The sequence below is a fragment of the Leptopilina boulardi genome, unplaced genomic scaffold (assembly GCF_019393585.1).
Source record: "Leptopilina boulardi isolate dan_hultmark-lab unplaced genomic scaffold, ZJU_Lbou_2.1 LbouV2_80, whole genome shotgun sequence".
Lineage (NCBI taxonomy): Eukaryota > Metazoa > Arthropoda > Insecta > Hymenoptera > Figitidae > Leptopilina > Leptopilina boulardi.
In genome coordinates, this window is record NW_026138028.1 from 379,701 (window position 1) to 392,874 (window position 13,174).

At 24.9% G+C, this 13,174-nt stretch overlaps 4 protein-coding genes across 5 annotated transcripts; 2 read left to right on the top strand and 2 right to left on the bottom strand.

Annotated features, from left to right (window-relative positions):
- Nucleotides 1–86: 86 nt before the first annotated feature.
- On the top strand, nt 87–2,782 carry LOC127290755 (GDNF-inducible zinc finger protein 1-like). The gene is made up of 5 exons (XM_051319534.1): nt 87–969; nt 1,511–1,687; nt 1,774–2,215; nt 2,276–2,332; nt 2,393–2,782. The coding sequence occupies exons 1-5, from the start codon at nt 787–789 to the stop codon at nt 2,776–2,778; spliced, it is 1,245 nt and encodes a 414-aa protein (XP_051175491.1). The 5' UTR covers nt 87–786; the 3' UTR covers nt 2,779–2,782.
- A 203-nt stretch (nt 2,783–2,985) lies between these two features.
- On the bottom strand, nt 2,986–6,706 carry LOC127290745 (nose resistant to fluoxetine protein 6-like). Its single transcript, XM_051319515.1, has 12 exons — nt 6,204–6,706; nt 5,841–6,082; nt 5,535–5,752; nt 5,168–5,444; nt 4,898–5,064; nt 4,647–4,815; nt 4,371–4,567; nt 4,116–4,254; nt 3,806–4,001; nt 3,584–3,726; nt 3,367–3,497; nt 2,986–3,173 (listed from the first exon to the last, which is right to left on the bottom strand). The coding sequence occupies exons 1-12, from the start codon at nt 6,526–6,528 to the stop codon at nt 3,143–3,145; spliced, it is 2,235 nt and encodes a 744-aa protein (XP_051175472.1). The 5' UTR covers nt 6,529–6,706; the 3' UTR covers nt 2,986–3,142.
- LOC127290752 (esterase E4-like) lies at nt 6,180–11,115 on the top strand. The gene is made up of 9 exons (XM_051319530.1): nt 6,180–6,317; nt 7,585–7,813; nt 7,941–8,223; nt 8,356–8,541; nt 8,613–8,806; nt 8,867–9,029; nt 9,145–9,462; nt 9,584–9,722; nt 9,791–11,115. Exons 2-9 carry the CDS (start codon nt 7,679–7,681, stop codon nt 9,966–9,968), a joined length of 1,596 nt encoding a protein of 531 aa, XP_051175487.1. The 5' UTR covers nt 6,180–6,317; nt 7,585–7,678; the 3' UTR covers nt 9,969–11,115.
- On the bottom strand, nt 10,424–12,944 carry LOC127290758 (NEDD4 family-interacting protein 1). Of its 2 annotated transcripts, XM_051319539.1 has the most exons (6): nt 12,619–12,939; nt 12,130–12,273; nt 11,678–11,830; nt 11,461–11,587; nt 11,183–11,368; nt 10,424–11,114 (listed from the first exon to the last, which is right to left on the bottom strand). In XM_051319539.1, exons 1-6 carry the CDS (start codon nt 12,643–12,645, stop codon nt 11,011–11,013), a joined length of 741 nt encoding a protein of 246 aa, XP_051175496.1. In that variant the 5' UTR covers nt 12,646–12,939; the 3' UTR covers nt 10,424–11,010. The 2 variants fall into 2 exon arrangements, with proteins under 2 accessions (XP_051175496.1, XP_051175497.1); XM_051319540.1 differs by lacking the exon at nt 12,130–12,273 and having other exon boundaries at nt 12,619–12,944.
- Between the last annotated feature and the right edge of the window lie 230 nt (nt 12,945–13,174).

Sequence of the window (13,174 nt, forward strand, 5' to 3'; positions counted from 1 at the left end):
TAGGTTGCTATTATATAAAAAAAATAGAAATATTAATAAATTACAATTATAAATTAATTATAAAATATAAATTAAATTATATTCTATAATTGAAATTATTATTATTTGTTTTTATAATTAGTAAGTGAATATGAGTAATAGTTAATAATTTATTTTAAATTTTACAATTTTTTTACTTTAATTAACTTTTATAAATTTCGTAATAAGTGAAAATTCGCGCCTTAATTTGATTGGTTGATCGTAATGCGCAGACTCGATTTGATTATTTTGATTTATACAGCTGTCAAGTGTCAACAACTGTCACTTTTCTAATATTTTCTTCTGTGTATTTAAAAATATATTGTGTTAATTTTTTTATACAAACACAATTTACATATTAATATATATTTATTAACTTGAGAAACTATCTAACACAACATACTTTATTATAAATAGGTATATACTAATCTTCAAAGTTTTGAGGTTATATTTTGTGTTTGTTTATATGAAACAATAAGTTAACAATAGTATTAAATTCAAGTGTAACAATAGATATAATTAAAAGTTATGTGGAGAAAAGGGTTCATAAGAAAATGTATACGTTACTGATGGATGAGTAGAAAAAGACAGTCTGGACAAGTGCACCAAGTGCAGGGCGACAGAAGAGGTGGGACAAGAATCGGAAATAAATCGGGGAGGGGTTAAGTTGCGTACATGTCTCTTGGATACCTAGACTTTTCTATACTGTGTTGTTTTCATTGTTTGGCTTTTATTGAATTTTTACATTAAAAAAATTACGAGGAAAACATGGCTGGTGAACAATTCTCTTTGGTTTGGAATACATTTCCTAGAAATTTATCTTCTGGTCTTTATAATTTATTAACCGGTGAACAATTAGTCGACGTTACCCTCGCTGCTGAAGGTCAAATTTTGCGAGCCCACAAATTAATTTTATCCGTTTGCAGTACATATTTTAGAGAACTATTTAAGGTAATGTCATATTTTTTGATAACTATAATCTTTAATTAATAATAATTTACAATTTAAAGACAGTGCATTTTAATCAGCGTAATCTATTGTTTTTTGTTTTGTTTAAAATATCAATTAACTGTTTTTCGGTTTGTTTTGTTTTTTGTTTTCCACGTCGTACGCAGTATGTTTACTACGAGTTTGTTATTGTTGCAGAGTATATTTACGTTACTTCTTGTTAATAAGAAACTAATCACATTAACATTGTTTTATCAATTGCGTTGTACGTTTTTTTATATTAAAAAAATAAAATAATGTTTTAATTTGTTTTTCTTTTGCGAAAGTATATTATTAGACGTCATTAATAATTAACAGTCGTATTCAAATATAAATTTCGTAATTTTCAATTTAAATTTCAAATTAATTTTTTTTAAATTTTTAGTAAATGTACTTTAAAGTGTTATTTAAATTTTGAACACATGTAAACATCTCCGATAGTGAAATTTGAATTTTTCTAACTAGTTATATTTTATTATTTTTGCATTAATAATATTGTTTACAGGGTAATTCGTGTAAACATCCAATAGTAATATTAAAAGATGTTAACTATCGTGATTTGTCTGCAATGTTGCATTTTATGTATCAAGGAGAAGTTAATATTAAACAAGAAGATATAGCGAGTTTTTTAAAAGTCGCAGAAGTTTTACAAATCAAAGGACTCACAAAAAATAATGATGAGGTATGTTTAAATAATTTTATTGATTTCTAAAAAATAAAAGTCAAATTATTTATTTTAACTATATGAATAATAATATTTTTTTATAGGAATGCTGTGAAAAGGATACAGAAGTTTCAGAGCATTCAATAATAAGTGAAAAAAATGACACAACCCCAACTGCAATGGATAATGATTCCGATGTTATTAAAGAAATAATTGAACCTGCAGAAAAGTCCTGTCACTGTCCGTCTTCCAATAAAAATTCCGAACAAACAAATGACAAGACGAGAGAAGATTTAATTCAAAAAATTGAATTAGATCCCGAGCCTGAAGATATTGAACAAACAATGGAAGAATATTTGGAGAAAGAATCTGATAGTCAAGAAGATCAACCATTGGATTGTACTCTTGATTTTATCAAATTGCCACAACCAGAACGAGATTGGCGTGATTATAAACCGGGAATTGAAACAACATCAACAACGGGAAATCAAGTAACAGAATCGATTGACAAACAAATGGAGCATCAAACGGACACAGTGACACAAGGTTATTTTTTTAATCACTAATTATCACGTATTTTTGATAAAATTAATTTTCTTTGTGTAGATTTACCGCCTGATCCTCAACCCGTACAATATTCATCTTATCAAGAACCTCCACTAAGTACGTATTTAAAAACAAAAAAAATGTCAATATTAGTTAATAATTAATTAAATGTTATAGATTACGATAATACAGAGGCATCATTTCAAAGTGATTCTGCGAGTTGTAGTAATCGAGGGAGGAGAACAGTAAAAGGAATTCCAGGGAGCAGTTTATCGTTAGAGACAACATTACGGGTAATATCAGAACTTGGTCCAACGATTCGCGTCGAAAGAGGTAAAGTAATTCGAATGTATTCATGTCCATGGTGTTTACGACATTTTACAAGAAAAGAAAATTTAAAATTACACGTAAGATATATTCACGGTCCTCTTGAAAGTCTTACTTGTAAATTGTGTGGCAACAAGTACAAAAACAGCAATAGTCTGCGTGTACATTCTTATCTATACCATAATGCAAAGAGAAATAAACACAATAAATCACCACTCATTACTGGTGGTGTCTAAAAAGGACTGATTTTTTTCGTTTATTATTATTTTTTTTTTTAGAAAAGCTTTAGTCATTGACAAAATAAAAATAATGTTATGTTACAATTGGTTGTACAGTATATAAATATATATTTATACATACTCATGCGTTAAAACAAAACCAATGCGTGAAATTTATAGAAAAAAAAGAAAACAAAAAAAAAATACAAACTTAGACGGAAAATCTTTCCATTTTATATCATAATTTATTTTAATAAAAAAATCTAATGACAGCGTATATTCTATATGTATACATTTTAAATATTCTCTTAATTTAAGTTAATATACTTAAATAATAAAGGAATATGTTTGTTATTTAAATATTTTATACAATTTTTTCTAGTTACTCCATTTTCTTCGTTATCTCAGATTTTCTGAAAAATAAAATATCATTTTAACAAAGTAAATTTGTTATTTACTATTGTAAATTACTGTAAATTAAATTGACAATATTCAAAAGAAATGAATAATAATAAATAAATTATTTATAATATTATAAATACTTATACTTTTATAATTTTATAATAAAATTTATGTTTAAAAATTTTTTAAATTAAAAAATTTTACTTGATTGGTTTGGTGGCAATTTTTCCTCTAAATAATAAATTTCCAAGATTCTTGAACGGTTCCTCAATTAAAACAACGAGAAATAATGATAATATTAACGTATAAATAGAATCAATTACACTATATCTGATCTAAAAAATAAAATAAAAATTGAAATTATTAATTTTATATTAAATAAAAATATTGTTGAAAGTAAATTGAAAATATAAATAATTACAAGATTAAAAAAGGTAAAAGTAAAGGCTGTTCTCGCAGTTCCGACATCATAAGATAGAATAAAAAAGTGTATGAGAAAATAAGCATAAGAAAGTTTGGATATTGGTTGCACCCAACGAGGTGTCATGAAATTATACTGAAAATCTGTAACAAAAATTGTATCAATCCATAAAAAATGTTGACTATTTTCTTCTTATATATGGAAAATATTTCAAATTAATACCTAGTCCATCACCAATTGTCAAAAGTAAAACGACAGAACACATACTAAATGAGAAAATTGGTCGATGAATACTTGCGTAAAGACTTTTTAAAAATAAATTTAATTTCACATTTGGATCAACAAAGTAATATCCTAAATTTTGAATAAGAAGACTCAATACTACTACTTGTAGAATGAATAAAAATTGAGACCAGCCCTAAAAATATTTCAATAAAAATTCTTTAATTTTCTTTCTTTTTCGGGAAAATTTTCATTTAAAAAAATATGCATTTAAGAAATTTTTTTTTTGATATTTCTCATTAAATTTTACCTTAGAAAGTCGCCACGTCGCGAACTTATAATCATAAATAACAGCTCCCATAATTAAACCAACAAAATAAGCTGGCAATCGCATATGAGTTTTCACATAATGATCTGTAAAATATCTGTAATCTTCCATTTTTCTGATTCTAGAATATATAAATATTTTTTTGTAATAAAGAATTTAATTAATAGATGGTAATCAATAATTTCATTTATTTTTTTTAAATTATTTTTTCTTGTATAAAAATAAAAAATTACTTACTTGCCAAATCCCTCTATAAATGGACTAATGTCATATTTGTAAGTTTCATAAAAAGGTATTGCAATGGAAAGCATTAAAATAATACTTAGAAATATGTAACCAATTTTTCGAGACATTTTTCGAAATGCCAATATCAAAAATATTCCAATTACAAAACAATGAAAATCTACCGCCACATACCATGATTGAAAAATACACTAAATAAAAAATAAATGATTTTTTATTAATAATAAAATAAAATTAATAAAATTAATAAGAAAAAAGAATTTTAATTACTGTATTTCTGCTATTATAATAGTTACTGATGAAAAGAAGATTTGTCCACCAATAAGTGGAGCAAGCATCTTTATCGAATCCAAATCTGTCTTCCCAAAATGGTCCTGAACCCAAATGGTAAAATAATACTGCATAGGCAAATGTCACGAACATATAAAGAGGAGCTAATCTGTAAAAATTGAAAAATAAATTATTAATTTTTTAAAATAAAGTTAAAATCAAATTTTATCTTACTTTAAGATGAATCATACCTAATAAATCGTTTTAAAATTAAAAGAAAAACATTAAAATTCTTTGACGAATGTTCCAAATAATCTAATAATTGATAACTTAATACAAGTCCACCATATCCAAAAAATGCATCTACAATTATTGATCCATTGTGAAAAATCATGGTATAAATATTTGACATCGTTGTCTGAAAAATTTATAATTATTTCTAAATTTTTAAACTATTTTCAATTCTACTTCTCTATTTTAATTAAAATTAATTTATTTTTTCAGATTTATTTTCTTTTTACCATTTCAAAATATCTGGCGGTTATATTTGAGACATGTAAAACTTGTATATGTCGATGTCCAACAGCCGCGATAGTTGAAAAAGCAAATCTGAAAATATGCAAAACATCAAATCCACGATGTCGATAATTGATACTAAAAATACTTTTTAAACTTCGTTGTGCTGAAAAACAGTATAATATTTCCTTGCGAAGTGATTGATTTTCCTCTTTATTGTCATTTATGTAATCGTAAATTGAACTAATGACAATTAGGATAATCATTAAAAGGACGATGCAACTAAAAAGTTTTTAACAAATTATTATTATTAATAATTATTTATTAATAAAAATTTATAATTTCAAATAATATTCAATATTAATAAATTACCAAAATATAATAGTATTATTAGATAATTTTGGAGTTTCATGAGCTGCATGACAAAATTTCTCATTTATCGAGATTTTTATTCTCAAATTATATTGTTCTGCAAATTTTTCCAAGGGTTCCGTCAATGCATTGACAATATCGTCTGGATAACAACTTGCTGGAGTACATAGAGCCATTTGCAACCGGTATCTTTCGTAACGTCTTACATCATCTTTTTCCTAAAAACATTTTTATTTTTTGTTATATTTATTATTTAAAAAAAAATTATTTTTTTACAGATAAAGTTAAGAATTGAAGATTTATTACTCGAATTGCCTCCCACGCTGAACCATGAGAATCAAACCAAATATCCATATATTCTGATACATTTGCGGATTCATTTTTTTCATGATATTCAATATCAACGAGGCAATATCTACCACGAATTTCTTCATTATTTTCATTATTCGGTATCGTCGTATGAATTCGATGACATTGATCAAATATTCCTAAATGTCGTGTTAATCCCTCCAAAATTCCATAAGGATATTTTGCTGATGAATCAAACACTAAAACACAAATTTTTTTATTTAGAAAAATCATGAACGAAAATTAAAAAAAAATAATTCTTTAAAAATTTATTTAAAGATTTTTCTTAAATTCATTTAATTTAGTACCTAATTTACTCACTTTCAGTTGCCCATAGTGTTCCATTGTTCAAGTGCGAAAGATACAAATGCAATTGTTTTTTGCAATAACCTTCTGGAATTGAATTGGAGGTAGCAACAACAATTGGCAAAAGTGGTACGTTTAAAAACCAAGAATTTTTTTTCACATTATTTTGTTCATTATTTGCAATTTTCTGAGAAATTGTTTCATTGTTTTCCACATTATCAATGAAATTATTCATATATTCATTATTTCCTAAAATGTTTACCACTTCATCATTTAATGCGGGAACAATTTGCACATTCAGCAACAAAATACAAAAAATTCTAAAAGTACACGAAATCATTTCACATGAAAAATATACTTGTTTTTAAAAAAAATTAATATCTATTTTTATATCTATATGATTTAAAAATTAATTTTTTTCTTATTAAATTAATTTTTTCATGTATCATAATTAATTTTAAAAATTTCACATTTTTTTTATTAATTTCTCAAATCAACTTGACACTTCTGTTTACTGATACATAATAAAGTATATTCATTTGTAAAAATCTGATCTCTTTGAATAAGCTGAATTAACGTAAACAATTACGATGTATAGCAGGGGAAAAGTTTTTTTTTTTTTTAAAGATCATTTAAAATTCATTAGGTTCATTTTTTTATTCAGTCTAATTATCATTAAGAGAGAAAATAATATACTTTTTGCTTTTCATAAGTATTATGGAAAAATATCTTTTTACTTTGATAAAAAAAATTGGTTTCTAGTTTTCAATAAAATTTACATCTTTTTAAATTGATTATAACAATTAAAAGTATTGACGAAAAATGTTAATGTTAATAAAAGGTTGTCAACGGTCTTCAAAATTTTGAAAAACAAAACTGCGTAATTATTAAATTTTAAATATTGTAAATTTATCATTTTCATACGATGTTTACTTATTATAAAAAGCAAATTAATTTTTATAGCCGTTTTATCAGAACTTGGGTACTATTTTATATTAATTTTTTATTTACTCGTTCTGATGAATAAGTCAATTATTAATAAGTGTATATTAAAAGAAGTACATTTTTTAAATACATAAAATTATTTCACTATGACAACGTTGAATAAAATTGTAATACATATTTAGAAAACAAGTATTTTTTTCAATTTTGAATTTGAACAATGTAGATTTAATTACATGTTCAATAAGGTTCATTAAAAATGACAATTATAATTTCAATAAAAAAAAATGTTAGATAATTACATACGTCCAGTAAACGGATTAAGTATTCATATTTCACTTGCTTATGATATAAAATTACAAAAAAATTATTTGAAAATGTTTTGTTTATATATTTTTATAATTTGTATTTTAAGTTTTTAGTTGAAATTTTATTTCTTCTTTGTTTGCAAAAGATCCACCAATTTATCACAATTTCTTATCAGAAATTATGTGTCACTCGTATAATTGACTTCAATCAGAAAGTGTCAACAGATTTTTAAAAAAGAAATGAACGATTTTCTGGTAGCAGTAAAACAAGGAATAGTAAAAGGTGTCGAGAAGGAAAATGTCGAAGGTGGAAAATATATTGTTTTTCAAGGAATTCCTTATGCTGCACCCCCCGTGGGAAATTTGAGATTTCAGGTATTTGAATTTTCCAAGCAAACATATGTTAATTACTAATCAAGTAATTTTATTCATTATAATGTTAAATGTTAAAATAATTATTGTTATATATTTTTTAATTTAATTTAATCTCATTTTTTTCCAGGATCCTCAACCAGCTTTATTTTGGAATGGAATTCGAAATTCTTTGGAGAAAGAAAAACAAGCTGCACAAATTCACGCGAGAACTGGAGAAATACTTGGTGATGATGATTGTTTATATATTAATGTTGCAACAAATTCTCTGGCTGGAAAAAAAGCCGTAATGGTTTGGATTCATGGTGGTGCATTTTCTTATTCGTCGTCTGATTTAAATTATTTCGGTCCAGATTATCTTCTCAAACATGATATTGTTTTTGTTTCCTTTAATTTTCGGCTTGGAGTTTTTGGTGAATATCGAAACTTTTATTTTATTAATATATTAATTTACAAAGTATATAATAATATGTTAATTTATAAATTATTTTTTTTCAGAATAAAAGCTTTTTCGAATTTAAATTAATGTTTATGTTAAATTTTAGGCTTCTTGAATTTAAATATAAAAGACTGTAGTGGCAATCAAGGTTTAAAAGATCAAGTCTATGCTCTTAAATGGGTTCAGGAAAATATAATAAAATTTGGAGGTAATCCAGATAATGTAACAATTTTCGGTGGGAGTTCAGGGAGTGTGTGTGTTCATTATCTTTGTATTTCGCCACTCGCTAAAGGTGATAAATTTTTTTTTAATTAATTAATTTATAATTTATATTCTATGTCTTTTTTTAATATTTTGTTTTAGGACTTTTCCATAAAGCCATTTGTCAAAGTGGTGTTGCAGTTAATGTTAATAATTTACAAACTTCTAATAAAGAGTTCGCTTTCAAAATGTTAGAAGTCTTAGGAACAAAAATTGACAATCCCAAAGAAGCTGTACAATTATTTCGCAATTATTCAACACGAGAAATTCTTCAAGCAGAATTAAAATTAGTGAAGGTAAAAAAAATTAAATAAAAAAACTTTTATGTATAATTATTTAATTTGTTCTTTTAATAGGATGTTGGTGTATTTTTCACGAATGCTCCATTTTTACCAACTCTGGATATTGCCTGCGAAAATCCATTTTTACCACAATCACTTCAAATATTAGTTGAAAATGGAATTAATGTTCCATTAATGATAGGATACAATAATTTAGACGGCATTGCTGTTAATATTGGTACACTATATTTTCACTTCAATTACCTTCAGTTTAAGTGAATTAAAAGAAAGTTATAATAATAAAATTAAAAAGCAATAATTTCATAAAATATTAAAAATTCATATTTTTATAGACAGATCAGAAGATGACATTAGGATTTTTAGTGAGAAATTTGAGAAAAATCTCAAATCTCATTTAAATTTAAATAATTTGATTGATGTACCAAAATTTATTATGAATGTGAAAAAATTTTATTTTGGCAAAAATCCGATCACTATCAATGAGATGAAAAACATAATGAAATATCGAGGAGATGTTTGTATCATTAATGGTATTCAGTATATCGTTGAAAAGCAAAGACATAAAAAAACTCCTACATTTATGTACAGATTTGCATATAAAATTGCTGACGTTATCTTGGGCAGAAATCCAATTTATAAAAATTATCAAGGTAATAAAATAGAATGTTAAAAAATAAAAACAAAAAAAATTAAATTAAACAATGTATTATTTTAATTTTTAATATTTTGCCTAATCAAAATAAATCTTTAAATAAATTATAACTTTCATAGGCGCTGGTCACGCTGAAGATAATTTTCTTCTATTTTATCGTCCTCGATTAGGTAAAGAAAGACAAATTAAAAAAGGAACAAAAGATTATTTAATGATGCAAATAATGACAAAACTATGGACGAATTTTGCTAAAACTGGGTAAGATACTATTTCTTTTACTTCGAATTTATTTCTCATTAAAATTTTATAATTGAACATTTATTTAGCGATCCAACATCGGTAATGGATGGTTTAATAAATATTAAATGGACACCTATTTCTGAAAGTCATAAATTTTATTTGAATATTGATCAAAAAATTACTTTAGAAGAAAATCCAGGTGGAAAATCATGGGAAATTTGGAAGCCTGTTTGGCTTATTAAAAATTTACATAATATAATTTAAAATTAAGAAATATTACAGTAAGAGTAGATTTTATGAGTATTTTTTATTTACTATATATATAATAATTATAAAGTCATAAAAACAGTCAGAAGGAAATAAAAAGAAAAAAAAGAATTGGATATAATGTTTCTAAAGGTAACAAAATTATATAATACTCGATTAAAAGAGATGCTTCTGACATATTCAGAAAATGTAAAATTAATCGTAGTAAAAAGGTACTATAATACATTTGGTATAATGTACTATTGTAATAGTTATATAACAATAATAATAATAATATTTGACAAAAAACTTAAAATTAATATTAATGTCAATTGAATATTTTTTGAAACAATTTATCTTAAATTTAGCCTATGTACTCTTTATATTTATAATAATAATATATATTTTTATAAGATATTTTTATATATAAATTACAATGTAAAAACAAGAGACGGACATATTATTTAAAGATCTAATATGAAGCCGCATTAATGGTGATTTTTTGTTTCACAAACTACAATGTGTATGTGTGTGTTTATTTCTTTTCTGAAAACTTGTGATTTAGCAAAAATAGAATATAATTTTAAAAAGAAAGTCACACAATCCGTTAAAATCGGGTTCAGACAAATAACGATATTATTTAAATAGGGGGGAAAAAAGATATAATATCACAATTTACACAAATACTTTTTGAAGCTATAATAAAAAGTGTAAAAAGAAATATGATTTTTTTTTGTTGTTGTTGTTTTTATCAAGCGCTATTTTGAGCAATAAAAAATTAATTTTACACGTATTTAAATTTGAGTTTTCATTTTCATTGTGGTTATAAATCTTGCTAAGTTCTCATCTAAACTATTATTGGTTTTTTTTTCTTTTGTAACAAATTTGGCTCGTTTTTTTTATTCTTTCCACTCCTCATTAAACGATCATTTACGGGTATAGAGTGATGTTTTCTTCTATAAGTGTGTTGATTATATATACCAAGTATAATTTCAAGTAAAAATGCTGGTTTTTTTTGCTCTAAAGCGTTTAAACATTTTTCTCTTCAGAATTTCTTCTTTTAATAAAAAAAGAGAAAATGCTCTTGAGGACTGCCGGACAATAATCTCCAGCCTCGTTTAATATTTAAATATTGAATAATTGCGCGAACGCAGATTAAAACACCTGTGAAGGGAATTTTTTTTAAATTAAATAAAGTTTATATAAAAAAAATGTATTAATTCATTACTTACCGAATGCCATAATCAGGAACCATAACCAGGAATTTTCACGGGAAGCTAAATCAGTTGAGTGTTTGACAATAAGTGTCCATTTTGTCAATGAAAGTCCAAAGCCTGCCAGTGCTCCATATCGAGAGGCAACTGTGTGGCAGAAGCACATCAACAATAGGAATCCAATCCAATTAAATAAGAAAGCAACTGAAAGAAGGTTTTTATTAATTTTTTTGTACTATTTGATTTGATTAATTATCTAATTAATTAATTATTAATGAATTATCGAAATTGCTTACCCAAGAAAGCAGTGAAAAACATAAAATCTGTACCAAGCATTCGGCTTTCTGCCAATGCATCGCCTTCAACTCCATCGGTGTCAATTGCAAGAATTGTTAATGGTTGTTGTTGTCTGATTCCACTAGGCTTTAAAAAACAATATTTATAATAAATAAACAAACAAAAATAAAATTACAAGATTAATGAGTAAATAGAAATTTCATCTTATATAATTACCACATGAATTTGAGGATGTATGTGAGGAATTGTTTCTCCTTGAAGTGTTTTTTCACGTTGTACTTCCTCATAACTGGGTAATTTAGTTGCTACATCATATGGAGGAGGTGCAGAAAAATCCGGCTTCGGTGGCGATATCGCATCTTCCTCTGCCTACATAGAAAGCGATAAGAATTTTTTTTAAAAATCATTAAGATGTTATGGCCTTTATCACAATAGTTAAATATAGAATAACAATTGGATTTTACTGTGAATTCTATTTTACTTCAATTTCTATACTATTTAACAAAGAATAAAATTTATACATAAAAATTTAATATTATTCATTTAAAAAAAAATAAAACTGTATCATCAATATTATTGGAAATATTATTAAAATAAAATTCCAAATCGATATAAATATAATTACTGATGATTGATATTTTATCTATTTTTACAAATGAGCCCATTACCACTTGTGTTGTTGCTGTCGTAGGGGTTTCAGAATTAGGCTGATTATGTGTCATATTTGGAGTAACACTAGCAGAAGCAGCAGGTAATTCTACTGTCAAAGATGGAACGTCTTTGTGAGAAGTTTCACCCGAACTATCGTTCTCCTACCAAAAAAAAAAATACTTGAAATATTCAATCAATATAAAATTCTACAAGAGCAAAGTAAATGTAGTGTGCCTCTTTAATAATGTAAAAATAAACATCAAAATAAAAGCTTAATCTAAAAAAAAGGATATCGAATAATCGTCAATTACTTAATATTCCTTCATTTGTAAAATATCGTTTAAAAACAATATCAAAAATTACGCAACAAATATTGTTAAACTAAAATCACATGCAATTATTATATTTTAAAGCATTAAATGAAGTCGTAAATGTGCATTAATTTACGACTTAAAAAGAAATATGTTGTAATATTTATGAAATTATATCAAGAATATTTGACATACCAAATTGGAACGATTGTTATTATCCATAATCGGTTGATTTTCTACTAATTATGCTGTTACTTCTTTTTATTATGTAGAAAAGTCTACAAACTTGACATTTTGATGGCTGACAGATGGATCCTTGTATAAACTAAAATGGATAAATTCACTTATCTTTGACAGTCTTTAATGCCGTGTATTTATGAGTTTTTCTCCTACAACGGCAAATCGGTTTAATTTTCAAATTATTTTACTCGTAGGTTTATAATTTTGATATAAATACAAATGGTATTATTTTTAAAACTTTTTAAACAATTTGAGAAAAAAATCACTACTGTATGTCAAGCTGTCAAAAATCTATTTTCATATAACCTTCTAATGATAAAAATGTCAAATTTTTGTATTGACAATTTAAACGATTTCTATTGGTTAAAAAATCGTTCATTCACAGTTTAGTATTTAAAATTGTAAAAAAATATTTTTTTAAATTCTTTTTTTACTTAATATTATTATTAATTTTATTTATAAAATCAATTTATAAAATGATAATGATGATCATTAATTATTTTTCATTATC

Coding starts and splice junctions, on each gene's coding strand:
- LOC127290752 (XM_051319530.1), top strand. CDS start 7,679: ATGAACGATTTTCTGGTAGCAGTAAAACAAGGAATAGTAAAAGGTGTC. Junction 8,807..8,866: donor CAGAATTAAAATTAGTGAAG/GTAAAAAAAATT, acceptor TTCTTTTAATAG/GATGTTGGTGTATTTTTCAC. Junction 9,030..9,144: donor CGGCATTGCTGTTAATATTG/GTACACTATATT, acceptor ATATTTTTATAG/ACAGATCAGAAGATGACATT.
- LOC127290758 (XM_051319539.1), bottom strand. CDS start 12,645: ATGGATAATAACAATCGTTCCAATTTG. Junction 11,588..11,677: donor TACATCCTCAAATTCATGTG/GTAATTATATAA, acceptor TGTTTTTTAAAG/CCTAGTGGAATCAGACAACA. Junction 11,115..11,182: donor GTTCCTGATTATGGCATTCG/GTAAGTAATGAA, acceptor TTCCCTTCACAG/GTGTTTTAATCTGCGTTCGC.
- LOC127290745 (XM_051319515.1), bottom strand. CDS start 6,528: ATGATTTCGTGTACTTTTAGAATTTTTTGTATTTTGTTGCTGAATGTG. Junction 5,065..5,167: donor CCGCCAGATATTTTGAAATG/GTAAAAAGAAAA, acceptor TAAATTTTTCAG/ACAACGATGTCAAATATTTA. Junction 3,174..3,366: donor ATTGCCACCAAACCAATCAA/GTAAAATTTTTT, acceptor TTTATTTTTCAG/AAAATCTGAGATAACGAAGA.
- LOC127290755 (XM_051319534.1), top strand. CDS start 787: ATGGCTGGTGAACAATTCTCTTTGGTTTGGAATACATTTCCTAGAAAT. Junction 970..1,510: donor ATTTTAGAGAACTATTTAAG/GTAATGTCATAT, acceptor TATTGTTTACAG/GGTAATTCGTGTAAACATCC. Junction 2,216..2,275: donor AACGGACACAGTGACACAAG/GTTATTTTTTTA, acceptor TTCTTTGTGTAG/ATTTACCGCCTGATCCTCAA.